A 13,811-nucleotide genomic window follows, 5' to 3' on the forward strand; every position below is an offset into this window, starting at 1 on the left:
AGTCCTTTGACCTTTATTCATAAACCAGACAGGGTGCTGTGTTCCTTCCTGTATATTTCGCGATCTCTCATCAATTTCACAATCTTGATTAGTTGGTGGCTCAGTATGCAAATAGACTTACATTGTGAGAGAGACAATACACAATGACTAGATTTAGGCCCGATCTACACTAAAAAGGTAGGTCGACCCAGCTACATTGCTCAGTGAAAAATCCACATCCCTGAGCAGTGTAGTTAAGCAGACCAAACCCCTGGTGTTGACAGTGCTAGGTCAATGGAAGAATTTTTTCTATCGACCTAGCTACTGCCTCTCGGGAGGTGGGTTATCTACAGCGATGGAAGAACCCCTTCTGTCAGCGTAAGTTGTCTACGCTGAAGCGCTACAGCGGTGCAGCTGCAGTGATGCAGTTGTGCCGTTACAGTGTATCAAGTGTAGAGCAGCCCAGAGAGATAAGCGTCTACTACCCCTTGCCAGTACAGAACATATTTGAGGCATGTCACCTCCAGGTGACCTGCCTTTAACTTCAAAGAAGAATTTAATTTCTTTAAGAATATAATTTCCAGTATAAATACATAACTTCTTAAATATTATCCATATGTACATTTCACGACAATTACGATCAGTGGGCTGCTGGCTCTTGGGAGAGACCTTGCAGAACACCCTTTGGTGTATTAATGTGCATATACTTGACTCAAGGGATCCTTGTAAAACTCTTTGTGCCAACTGGCAGAAGGAATGGGGGACATAGAGATTTCCTGGGTCTCGGAGATCATCATGGAAAGCATAGGTGTCACATAAAGTGGAAGAGTTGATTTTACCAGTGGTTCTCTTCCAGTTTACTAAGTTAAGTCCTGAACCAAAGCTCTATCGTAATGGTAGGGGTCACTGTGCTGTGGAAGGTACATTGTGACCATTTGGTTAGGAGCCCATGGTATGTTTTACAACAGTGTTTACCTGTAGTGTTCGAGCCAGACTTAGTCTTGAGTAATTACGTTCTGCCTGCCTAAAATTCTCCTGGATAACCATAAAATACTCTGTGTGGCCTAAACTGTTTTGCATTGTTGCTGTATTTCCTCCCAGACGTGCCTGCATTTCAGTGGTAAGTGGAGCATTTGTATAGGTTGTGAGTCACTTGGATGAAAGGTAAATACAGGTTTTCACTCTTTTTGTGTAGCATTGAGTGTGCTAGGTACCTTACAGACAAATCAGAAACAAGGTTCCTGTTCCAAAGAGTCTATAACCTAAATTGCTTAATATGGAGACATACACTGGGGGATGGCATGCGACTAAAAGCAAGTGGCTGAGCAGGGAGACCTAGAGCATGCCATGTTAGTTCCACGTTTACTAATATGAATGCTTTTAGGAGTAGGATTATATACCTCCCGAAGGATGTGTGCTTTGAGGAAAAAAATTGATGGAGGGGAGGGTGGAAGCATGATAGACTGGGTTAACGAAAGGCTTCAGGCAGAAAGGGGCTAGTTGAAAGACGGTGTGGAGGTGAGGACACAAAAGGAGCAGTAAGCCAAGTAACTGGACAAAAGAAAGGAGAAGAGAACAGAGATGGGAGCTAAATTGCACATGGCTTTGACACAAATTGACTTTTAGCTAAGGTGGTTAAATTTAATTCAGAAGGGGAGGGAAAACCAGGAAGGGATTTGAAGAGGGGCAGACAGTATTGGAGCAGTGGATAACTTTGCAGTAGCATTTTGGGTTGGTTGAAAGGGAGCAAGGTAAATGTCAACAAAGTGAGAGAGGAGGAGGTTGCAGTAGTCAAGGAGAGAGGTGAACACAGCTTCAACACTGTTTTTTGCAGCTGTAGTGTTGGGGAATGGATTGATTAGAAGATCTCGTAGCACTAAATCTATTGCATTGCTTTTCGGACTTTTGATTTTTTTTTTTTTTTTTTGGTCTGTATCATTTGCCTCTTCCTATGTTAGTTTAATTGTCAGAACCCGGGAGATTTGTTTGTTCAGTATCTCCAAAATCCATAATCATTTAACTGTACCCACAGAAGAAACTTTGGTTCATTTGTTACTCATTTCTTGCCTAGATTATTGTAATAGGCTTCTGCCACAATTCTCGGATTACTGACAGGTGCCTCTTGCTGCTTGGGTGCTGCAAAACCTGTAGGGGGCCACCATCTGCATAAACAGGAGTCTCAGAACTGAATAGTCTAACTGTGTTTTAAAGAGGATGGGGCTCCTAGCTCCCACTCCCCGTGTCCTTTCAGTATAGGTCCCTATTCCCTAACCTCGGGAGGGGTTGAGTATAGCAATACCAACCGTTTGGTGGCTCGCCTTGGGGCTTGCTGAACCTCTCCTGCCCGGATGGTAAGCCAGAGTCTGCTGTCTCCTTGTAGGATCAGTTTGACCTTCTTGAGGGCAGTTTCCAGCAGTTGACTGGAACTTCCTGCTTTCTAAACCCTGATTCCACCCCTGACATGACTGACCAGGCTGGAGAGGTGGGCCAGCCTTGTCCACAGCAGCTCTTTAACCCCTTTGTCACCAGTGCAGGGTTTATAACCCCCACCACAGCTTCTGGCTAGACTTTCGCTTAAAATCTATTCAGAAATCTGTCATATGCTTAATATATTGTCACCTCTTCCGTTTGAGCAGTTACACCACAGCTTTCTCTAAAACCAGCTGAAATGGACTCACTCAAGTGAGGCACAACATTTAGGTTTTTGTCTCTAGTTTTTCCTTTTAAAGAACAATGTAATGGAAATATTTCCATGAACTGTTTTTGTACTTATAAAAATCATTTTAATGGGTAATCACTCCTGTGAAATGGTGGAGACCCAAACGCTTCTCAGGAGAGTACTCCGGCATGCACGCTCACTAGCACACAAACTCTCCACTCCCACTGTGTCGGTACCTCAGGCACTGCGCCAACTGCCTGCCATGAGCAGAAGAGATGCAAAGTCCCCTTGGGGAAGAGAACAGCCGTGTCTGCACCAGAAATTTTACCTTCTCCTCCCATTAGAACAGAGGATGAGGGTGAACTGTTGCCAGGACCACTGTGGGAGGAAGAAAAGAACCTTCCCCTAAGTGAGGGAGAGGATGAAAAGTTACTGTGGGGGGAAGCAGTAGAGTGACTGTTTCAGTTGGGAGTCATGGATGTGGAGCAGCTTGCTCCTGTCCTTTGCCTCCATCTTCCCACCCCTCAGATTGCAGTTGGCAATTGGTTGTTCTTGACAGGGTGGCCATGGGGATCAAATGTGGCGGGGGGTGGGAGGTGAGACTTGTTGTAAGGATGGGGATTTTCATGGGGAGGATTAGTTGTGTGGGAGGAGTGGATTTCTGGCCAGGTGATTGGATCAGTCTGGAGGGTTGCTCTGGGGTATCAAAAGGAGGGTTATTGTGTTATCAGGGGAAATTTGGCTGTTGGAAGGTAGATGAGGCATTGGTCAGGCTATAGGAGAGGATGAGTGAATTGGTGGAACTGAGGGGAGTTCAGATTGTAATCTAGGGACCTTATTCTTTCCTTCTCCTTGTATATATCCATAGAGGCATATGCAAGGAGTAATTTGTATCTTGGAGGGGAGGCAGGATGGGAGGAGGATAAGACACCTGGTTAGATTGGAAGTAGCCAAGAGATTTCTGATTAGGGGTTTGGAATGTAGCATGGTTGTAAATTGCACGCATCACAGGAATAAGAATTCACATTTGAATACCATTATTAATTAGGTTAGATAATATATTCTATAATAAAGTGTGGGAGAATGGTAAGACCTACGAACTGAGAATTGGGAGACCTGGAATCTATTTCCAGTTACGGACTGTGTGACAATGGGCAAGTCATTTAAGACCTGATCTGCAGAAGCACTGAGCACCCACAGCTCCAGATGAGGTCAGTGAGAGATGTCAGTAGTCAACACCCCTGAAAATCAGCCCCAAGGGCCTGATTTAGCAAAGTGCCAAGCACCTACAACTCCCAGTAAAATTGCAGGATTGGACATAAGAACAGCCATACTGGGTCAGACCAATGGACAATCTAGCCTAGGGTGACCAGATGTCCCGATTTTTATAGGGACAGTCCCGATTTTTGGGTCTTTTTCTTTTATAGGCTCCTATTATCCCCCCCAACCCCCACCCCGTCCTGATTTTTCACACTTGCTGTCTGGTCTAATCTAGCCCAGTATCCTGTTTTCCAACAGCGGCCAATGCCAGAGGGAATGAACAGAACAGGCAATCATGGAGCGATCCGTCGCCTGTCATCCGCTCTCAGCTTCTGGCAGTCATAGGCTAGGGACGCTCATACCATGAGGTTGCATCTCTAACCATCTTGGCTAATAGCCGTTGATGGACCTATCCTCCATGAACTTATCTAACTGGGTTGAAAAAAAGAACTATAGTTTTGACCTTCACAACATCCCCTGGCAACATTTTCCACAGGTTGATTTGTGCATTTTGTGAAGAAGTACATCCTTAAGTTTGTTTTAAACCTGCTGCCTATTAATTTAATTGGGTGACCCCTGATTCTTGTGTTATGTGAAGGAGTAAATAACACTCTTACTCACTTTCTCCTCACCAGTCACAATTTTATAGACCTCTATCGTATCCCCTCTTAGTCCCCTCTCTTCCAAGCTGAAAAATCCCAGTCTTTTAATCTCTCCTCATACAGAAGCTGTTCCATACATGTAATAGTTTTTGTTGCCCTTCACTTTTCCAATTTTAATAAATCTTTTTTGAGATGCGGTGATCAGAACTGCACGCAGTATTCAAGGTGTGGATATATTATGATTTATATAGTGGCATTATGATATTGGCTGTCTTATTATCTATCCCTTTCCTAATGGTTCTTAACATTGTTAGCTTTTTTGACTGCCGCTACGCGTTGAGCAGTTATTTTTCAGAGAACTCTATCCACTTCTGTTGGCCCAATGGGAAATATTACTTCAGCCACCTTGCCTCTCTAATATCCTGGGACCAACATGACGACAACAGCACTGCAAACTAGGAGTGTCAGCATTTATAATTCACCACCTGTAGTGCAGGTAATTTTTCTAGGGTAGACAAGGCCCCAAAATCTGATACTGAGGTCTGTAAATGTCACAGGTGGTCCTACTGCCATGAATAAGGTTTGTAGGATGGGGTTCCCAGCCCTGGTTAGCACTTACTGTAAAGAGACCACGGGTTTCTTTTTGTCTCTAAATGCAGAATTCCAAAATCCTTTCTTGCTTTCTAAAATCTCAAAATATTGTCTTTTGCTAATGTAAGCCTAGTGCAGTGAAAGTCTTCTCCTTTAAAGATCTGTACAGTTGGCTCACTTAGCTCTTTTTAAAATCCAAATTCCATTGAAATCCCTTTTCTCTTTTGATGCCTTAGTCACCTAATTTTGTTTGGCTCTGTTTACTGTTGTTTCTCTTGCTGAAACATGCTATTTTTTCTGATTTGTCCAAAAAAAAAAAAGCCTCTTGCAGCATCTAGGCACGTGTACATCCGTTTAGAATTTCAGCTAAAAATAACAAGGTCATTTCAAAGACAACTCCCCAAACAACAAATAAAACTCACTCAGGCTACACCTCCCTCCAGGCAAAGGCCTGATGAGATAAGCTCTGTAACATGCCCTTTAGCTCAACCAACTTGGCTTTCTAAGGAGAAGTGGAGATCTAATTCCAGAGCCAAAGCCCCACCCACAGTTCTATTCTGGGAATGGGTAGTTTGAACACGGGAGTTTACATCACAACCATCAGGATGGTGCTTAGGGAAAGAGACTAACACTCTGCTTTAGCACCCTTTCAAGTCAATGGGAGTCTTTCCATTGATATCAGTGGGCATAAAGACCCTCAGTCATGAAGCTTTTTTAGGTCAAAGTCAACACCATGAATTTTATTCAGTAACAGACTGGTAACCAGTGCAGTCTGTTGAGCACAGATTGTCACATGCTCTACCACATGCATGGCTAGGTAGCTGGGCAGTTGTATTTGGAGTTTCTAGTCTTCAAAGGTAGCCTTATTTTGAACACATTGCTGTATTTCCATTTGGAAGTGGCAAGACACTTCTACAGTGCAACCTGCATGTGACAAGTTGCTGATGCAACCTATGAATGCTAGAGCACTGAGAATCCCAAAAGGATCCCCAGACTGCAACGGTCATTAACAAAAAAGTCTCACATCACCTAACTAGAGGGAGCAGATACCCTCTGGATGGTTATGGAGAAAGTATTTTCTTGCACCCACCAGTGTCACTTCTGTCATATCTAGATTGATGTTAAGTTGCTGACCGCCAAATCCCTGTTTTGGGAATGCACTGGGAAAGGAAAACACTTAAGCAATGCAAGCTAGACTTAGAGCGTAGGTTATACCCATGCTGCTGGCACTGCTGCCCCAAACCACCTCATTCTGTCCCAGCAGGCTCAAGCCCATACGGAACAGGAAAGGTGACAACAGAACCTTTCAATACCAGGGCCTTTTGTATTAGTTTAGATGGAATAAGTGGTGCAAAGATGTTAACCCAGTCAGTATCCAGCATTAAACAGTGTTAAACAAAGTTTGGGGCTTGTTCAGCTCAGACATCAGCTCGCTTGGAACCATGGTGTGACGTTGTGCAGTCTATATGGTTTTATAAAAATATAAGTGAATATAATGTAACTGGGATATGCTTCATGCAAAAGGTTTCTTGTAAGGTATCATTACAAAGCTCATAATCTACTGAGTGTGATCATCCTATTTGTAGAAATGTACCACTCTTGTATCTAAAACTAGAAATATAAAACATAACTCTGAGGGCCTATTGTAATTATGTCAAGTGTGGGCCATTAAGGAGGGTTTGGAATCTTGATGACTCCCATTGTCTGCAGATGGCTGTATTTACCTGTGAGTCTTCCTGTATATGTGTGTGCTGGCAAGTGAGTAATGAAGTCTTGCAGTGACATGTGATTATGTCACCTGAACTTGAATCCATCTTTAACCTGGTGCTTTTCCAGTGAGCGGGGGTGGAAACCCAGAGGGACAAAGGGTTCCCGCCTTATGCAAAAGATATATAAAGGGGTGGAAGAGAACAAGGGAGGGAGGAGTCATCATGAAGAATCCCCTAGCGACTACCTAAGCTGCAACAAGAGCTGTACCAGGGGAAAGAATTGTGCCCAGGCCTGGAAGGTGTCTAGTCTGAGAAAAAACTTACTGAAGCATCTCTGAGGGTGAGATTATCTGTATTCAGTTTGATCAGGCATAGATTTGTGCATTTTATTTTATTTTGCTTGGTGACTTACTTTGTTCTGTCTGTTACGACTTGGAACCACTTAAATCCCACTGTCTGTATTTAATAAAATCACTTTTGATTTAGTAATTTACTCAGAGTATGTATTAATACCTGGGGGAGCAAACAACTGTGCATATCTCTCTATCAGTGTTATAGAGGGCGAACAATTTATGAGTTTGCCCTGCATAAGCTTTATACAGGGTAAAACGGATTTATCTGGGTTTAGACCCCATTGGGAGTTGGGCATCTGAGTGCTAAAGACAAGCACACTACTGTGAGCTGTTTTCAGGTAAACTTGCAGCTTTGGGACAAGTGATTCAGACCCTGGGTCTGTGTCTGGAGCCAGACGGGAGTGTCTGGCTCAGCAAGACAGGTTGCTGGAGTCCTGAGCTGGCAGGAAAACAGAAGCAGGGGTAGTCTTTGCACATTGCGTGGCAGCTGTTCAGCTCAGACATCAGCTCGCTTGGAACCATGGAAAACCCACATTAAACATTTTAAACTTTTTATTAAAGAAGGAAAAACAGTTAAAACACTTGAAATGTACAGTAGTGAGGTTTTCATATTAACAACATCCCTTGTTCCCTTTCCCTTTGGCTCGAGAGAGCTTTTTAGAAGGACCCCCCCCTTGTTTGATAGTCTCTTAGATGGTATCAAAGATGGTAATATAACTGTCTTGTTGGGGAAAAGAGAAGCTAGTTGAGATGGCCAGGAGGAGGAGTTGTGGCTGCTGCTGTTAAAATCAGATACCGTTTAATCCCAGGTGGTGGTCGGGATTCAGCTGGACCGGTAGAGGTGGTGATATCATCTGGGTCCCTCTCTCCGGCCTGATATGGTTAAGACATCTCTCAGGATCAGGATGACAAAGGCCTGAGGTCCCAGGAGATGGTGGGGGTGGGAACCACGATGGTAGCCTCCTTCTGTTCTTCCTCTCAAAGACTTTCTTTAAGGACCCAAAAAGGGAGTGGTGGGTGGAATAGCCCATCCCCTCATAACTGGCGGACAAAACAAGGCCAAGTTTCCAACACACCAATTTTGGTCCATTTATTTTCGGACACTTTCTTGTTTACAAAGCATGATCTCAACATAGTCCTGGAGTTATAGTAATCGTCCCTTTTTAGACTAATTCAGTTTTTCTGTCTAGTAATTACTTGACCTACTTTTCATGGTTAATTCCCAAGCAGACAAAGTTATAGGCCTAACTGTCACAACAGCCCTCTAGGCAATGAACAAATGACCAGAACTATCTTCTGGCTTCTCTGAGTGGGAGGAACAGGGGCACTCTTGCTACTCTGTTCACCTCTCTTAGTGGTTAATTACCTGTTTGATCTGTTTGATTTTTCTTTTATTGCAAAGCACACTGATACTAGACAGGTGTTAAGTACATTAATGAATGATAATGTAATAAGTAATGCATCACTAACAAGAATGTATTGTTTCTCTTTGCAGGTAACTGTTCTGGTCCTTTTTGCCCTTGCGTTCCTAACGTGTGTTGTATTTCTAGTAGTCTACAAGGTTTACAAGTATGATCATACCTGTCCAGAAGGATTCGTTTTCAAGGTAAAGCACACACATTCTAGAAAAACCAAAGAATATGCAAAACTGTCTCTGCTACTTTTTCCTTATCCTTGGGAAAGTTATGTTTATTTGCATAATTTAATTTTTTTTATAGAATAAGGCTTTCTCTCTTTCTTTCTGCATACTCACCACCTCACTTATCAGCTATCTCATAATTTTCATAGTGTTCTTGATTCTTTTTGCTACTGCTCCAGAGATCAAGAGAACATAATTCTTAACTCCTATGCCCTTAAAATCAGGTAATCTTCACCTGCAGCTGTTTGAAAGATGATCTTAGTTATTAGGCAAGATGGATGTCATGTGTTCCCCCAAATGTATAGGCCATAGGAAGGAACAAAGATATAAATCTAAAACATGGAGCGAAGCATCTGGACTTAGCTCCTGCTTTGGATATGACAGATGTCTGAAAATTGTCATAGTGGGAGTGAGTGTGTGTGTAAAAAGAAGCTCTTACATGCTCCTGGGGAAATTCTGCGCCACTGCAAGAGCAGTCATGCGACCCTCTCCAGCAGTATGTTTTAGGTGCCAGGGCAGATGGCAGAGAGGTAAATCACTGTGGGGTAGGGGTCGGGATTGGGGAAGACCCAGCTGGTGGCTCCTAACCTGTGTTAGGCTCAGCTGCTAGTCCCAGTTGAGCTGCCGAGAATGGGACTTCCTTTTCCCCTGCACGGCCTCCGGGGCCAGGTCAGACCCACCCCCAGATTCCTCCCCCAGCTGCAGGAAGCTCTGCAAGTCCTCCAATTCCCCCCTCCACCTGCTTCCTGCACCCATCGCTCCTCAGCTGCAGGGGGAGGGATCCCTGTACAGGGAGTTGCTTCCCCATCCACCTAACCTCGGTGTATCCAGACCCCCTCATACCCTGCCCCACCCCCAACCCCCTCCCAATGAGCCCCATTTGCCCTGGACCACTACGAGCCACCTGGATCCCCACCCTGCTGAGCCCCAACCATCTTCACCTGGACCCCCCTGCAGAGTCTGATTACCATTGCACCCAGAACACCCCCCCCAAGCTACCGCACCCAGATCCCCCACTGAGCCGCCTGCATCGAGATTGCCCCACATAACACTCAACCCACACCTGGATCCCCCCCCATACTAACTTCCTCCACACTTGGATTCTGCCTTGCTGAGCCTACCTGCCCACACCTGGTGCAAAGGGGCAGGACCTTGGGGTATTTCTGGGGTAGGCCCAGTCCTTGTGCTGTGTCAGGGTTGGGTGCCGCCTCATCGCTGAGTCTGTGTCTGGGGGTGGGAGCTGCAGAGTGATCTCCCACCTCTGTTCAGCCAGTGGCCTGTGCTCCCCAATGCTATGCTGGAGCCTCCAGATTTATTTGATAAAATTTGCAGAAGTTTAAAATATTGTGCACAGAATTTTTAATTTTTTGGTGCAGAATGCCCTCAGGAATACCTTGTACTACAATGGCCACCTTGGGTATATATTGCCTCCTACAGGAACAGGACTGAAGATCCAATAAAGGAAAAATATATAGGAAAAAATCTTTGCTAATTAATGTAATTACATACACAGTGTTAAAGGGTAGGGAGGTAGCATGAAGATAATAGAGTATGAATCTACTAGGAAGGAAGGGGAGAAAGAGATTGGAACTGGAATCACAATTCTCACAAGAATTTATCTCTCTGGCCATACAGCTGAGCAGTGTGATTTCTTTCACTTCTAAATTCACCACCATCACCGTCTGCAGGATGAGGCCTACCTTCTTACTGCTTGTCATCTCCTCACATTCCTGGCTGTCTGCCTCTTATTATACTGCTTGCTTTTAACAACATCCTTTCATTTCTTTCTATTAAGCTACCTTTTTTCCCATTAAATCCTTATTTAAAATAAATACATGATTTTGTGTTTAAGGCACTTGTCAGGGCCTGTAACATGGGTGGTTTGACCTAGTGGTCAGAGCCCAGGGTTGTGGTCAGGAGTCACACCAAGGGTCACAGCCAGAATTGCAGTGAGGAAGCAGGAACAGGACATGGTAACAGGCACAAGGAGTGGGAACCAGGCGAGGAGGCAGGAACTTGGTCTCATGGGTCTGGTCAGCAGCAGGCCTAGCAACTGGCTGCTCAAACAAGGGCAGTGGCAGAAACAGGACACTTTATGCTAAGATGTGTCCAATCAACAGTCTACTGCTAGTGAGCTGATCCTGCTGAGCCAACAAGTTCAGCCTCTGTTTGTGGGAGTGTTAGCTGGTTTCCTGGTGGCACAGATACTAAGGCTTTCACTTAGCAACCCTCTCTGAGTTCAGCGCCTCAGGAGATCAGGCTACAGTTTCTGTTTCTGCCTTGGAGACTTCTTGTGTGACCGTAGGCAAGTCACTTGCTCTCTCTGTGCCTCATTTTTTTAAAATGGGGACAATAATACTTTTTCTCCTAACCTGTCCGTCTTGTCTATTGAGATTGAAAGCTCTCAGAGCAGAGACTGTCTTTGTACAGTGCCTAGAATAATTATCTCAGTTGGGCCTGGTAAGTGCTACTGTAATAAAGGCTATTTCTTCCAGGAAGACCTATATCATATTCTCTTCAGCAGTAAACTCTCTACATCCTCCCTTACTTGAATTGCTGTCCCATGTCCTCTCTTGTCTTTGCTTGCCTTTTCTACCTTGACTGGTCAGTGAAGGGAAAACTTCTTACCTCTAATTCAGCATTTCTGAGGATATTATGTGACTGGATTCCTACTCTTGGTCTTGTCCCTCTAACAAGGGACAGATGGGATCTCCCCTGGCTCTCAAAGCTTTCTCGCTGTTTAATGCACTGGTACATATAGTTCATGCAAAGACGCTTATTGTTACTTGTTACATTCCCAGTGGTGAGGGTTTTGTGGAGACTATTTCCAAAAGGAAGTTTAGATCTATGACCATCTCATGATACAAGGGTTCATAAACTTGTTTTTTGTCCGATAAATCCATAGAATATCAAAGCTACACTGCAATAATTGATCTGCATGTCATGAGGCCTAAAACTCTCATGATGTTGATTTTAGCCTCTGTATCTGGTGCCTGTGCCTCTGCCTCTTTTATGGAAGATGAGGCAAAGCTTTGCACAAATGTCACATTTGCAAGGAAAAGTCTGCACCTGCAAAGATTACTTTAACTATCTTGCATTAACCATGAAGCTCTTTGGGCAGACTCTGTCTATGCTAACTTTGCCTGCACTGAAGTTTTCTTGCATTGATATCCAAGCCTAAGATGCTGCTGTGCTTTGCTTGCAAAGGGTAATGTGTCCCGCGTCAGTAAATCTAGTGCCATGGGGTATCTTTGCATAAAGGCCATACTGCCACATCCTTGAGTCAAACTTAGTTTACTTTACTCTGATGTCCACACATTGTGGGGTATCTTCAAACTGAAACAACTTGTTTTTAGGCCCTTGTTGAATCAATGCCTGGCTGTGATGGACAGTCCTACTAGGTCATGGATGCTTCAGGCGCCACTGTTTCAAACCTTTTACATTGTTCTGCGGATCCAAGGCTTCAAAGTGTCTGTGTGCACTTAAAAATGCTACATTGTCATCTCCTATGGCAATGGTACAGCTGCTTAGACCATGACGCACCAGCTGCATTGACATTACCTGATCTGAGGCCTTCAATGTTGTTGGTCGTGCTTGGAGCACAGCTGTGTGGAAATCTCATGGCAGTAAGACCCTGCTTTGACCATTAAATGTCATGGATGGCTTTGTCAGTTCCATGTGACTCTCTTGAGAGGTGAATCACATGGCATGTTATGCATTGGAATTACTTGTGTCAAGGCTCCAGTAGCTATGCTCTATGGAATAGCTTTGCACTTATTTCACAACCACACCACCATAAAATGTGTGTGTCTTGACTCCTGCTTTGAGGCCCAGAGGTTTCTGGATTGTGAGACAGCTCTGTACCTTGACAACCAAGAACTGAGACACTGGAAATACCTCATCTTGAGGCTTTAGGGAGTAAATGATCCTGTCCCAGAGTGTTTGAGGACCAATGTTGTTGCTTCTGAAATAAACATCATGGTGCAGCTCTGTGCCTGTGTATCAATAGTATAAACTTGTGTTGGCTCCTAATTTGGCCTTGGGGGATAGCTTTATAGCCTCTAAGCCGTTCCACAATAAAGTCTCCTTCCACCAGGCAGTAGACATAAGGCCATGGCTTATTTATATGCTGGGTGAATTTTGACATTGTGAGCCTAATGCAGATATCTGCCACGAGATAGACTGCACCTTTGAAGCACTCTTAACTGGCTACATACAGGTCACACTTACAGGAGTCTCAGAACATGAGTGATCTCTCTCCTGCCATCCATCTCCACCCTCTGACAAACAGAGGCTAGGGACACCATTCCTTACCCATCCTGGCTAATAGCCATTAATGGACTTAACCTCCATGAATTTATCCAGTTCTCTTTTAAACGCTATTATAGTCTTAGCCTTCACAACCTCCTCAGGCAAGGAGTTTCACAAGTTGACTGTGTGCTGTGTGAAGAACTACTTCCTTTTATTTGTTTTAAACCTGCTGCCCATTAATTTCATTTGGTGGCCCCTAGTTCTTGTATTATGGGAAAAAATAAATAACTTTTCCTTATCTACTTTCTCCACATCACTCATGATTTTATATCTCTATCATATCCCCCCCCTTAGTCTCCTCTTTTCCAAGCTGAAAAGTCCTAGCCTCTTTAATCTCTCCTCAAATGGGAGCTATTCCAAACCCCTAATCATTTTAGTTGCCCTTCTCTGAACCTTTTCTAATGCCAGTATATCTTTTTTGAGACGAGGAGACCACATCAGTACGCAGTATTCAAGATGTGGGCGTACCATCGATTTTTATATAAGGGCAATAAGATATTCTCAGTCTTATTCTCTATCCCTTTTAATGATTCCTAACATCCTGTTTGCTTTTTTGACTGCCTCTGCACACTGCGTGGACGTCTTCAGAGAACTATCCACGATGACTCCAAGATCTTTTTCCTGATTCGTTGTAGCTAAATTAGCTCCCATCATATTGTATGTATAGTTGGGGTTATTTTTTCCAATGGGCATTACTTTACATTTATC

The 13,811-nt window shown here is 44.0% G+C and overlaps 1 protein-coding gene across 7 annotated transcripts in view; it reads left to right on the forward strand.

Moving 5' to 3' along the window:
• Positions 1 to 13,811, forward strand: part of LOC101945396 (neuronal vesicle trafficking-associated protein 1) — a 106,821-nt gene that overhangs the window by 87,235 nt on the left and 5,775 nt on the right. For all 7 annotated transcript variants that reach the window (XM_008170154.4, XM_065597081.1, XM_065597084.1 and 4 more), the window contains one exon: positions 8,649 to 8,759. In XM_008170154.4, coding sequence (XP_008168376.3) covers positions 8,649 to 8,759 — 111 coding nt within the window. The remainder of the gene's footprint in view (positions 1 to 8,648; positions 8,760 to 13,811) is intronic.

The sequence above is a fragment of the Chrysemys picta genome, chromosome 5, assembly GCF_011386835.1.
Source record: "Chrysemys picta bellii isolate R12L10 chromosome 5, ASM1138683v2, whole genome shotgun sequence".
Classification (NCBI taxonomy): domain Eukaryota; kingdom Metazoa; phylum Chordata; order Testudines; family Emydidae; genus Chrysemys; species Chrysemys picta.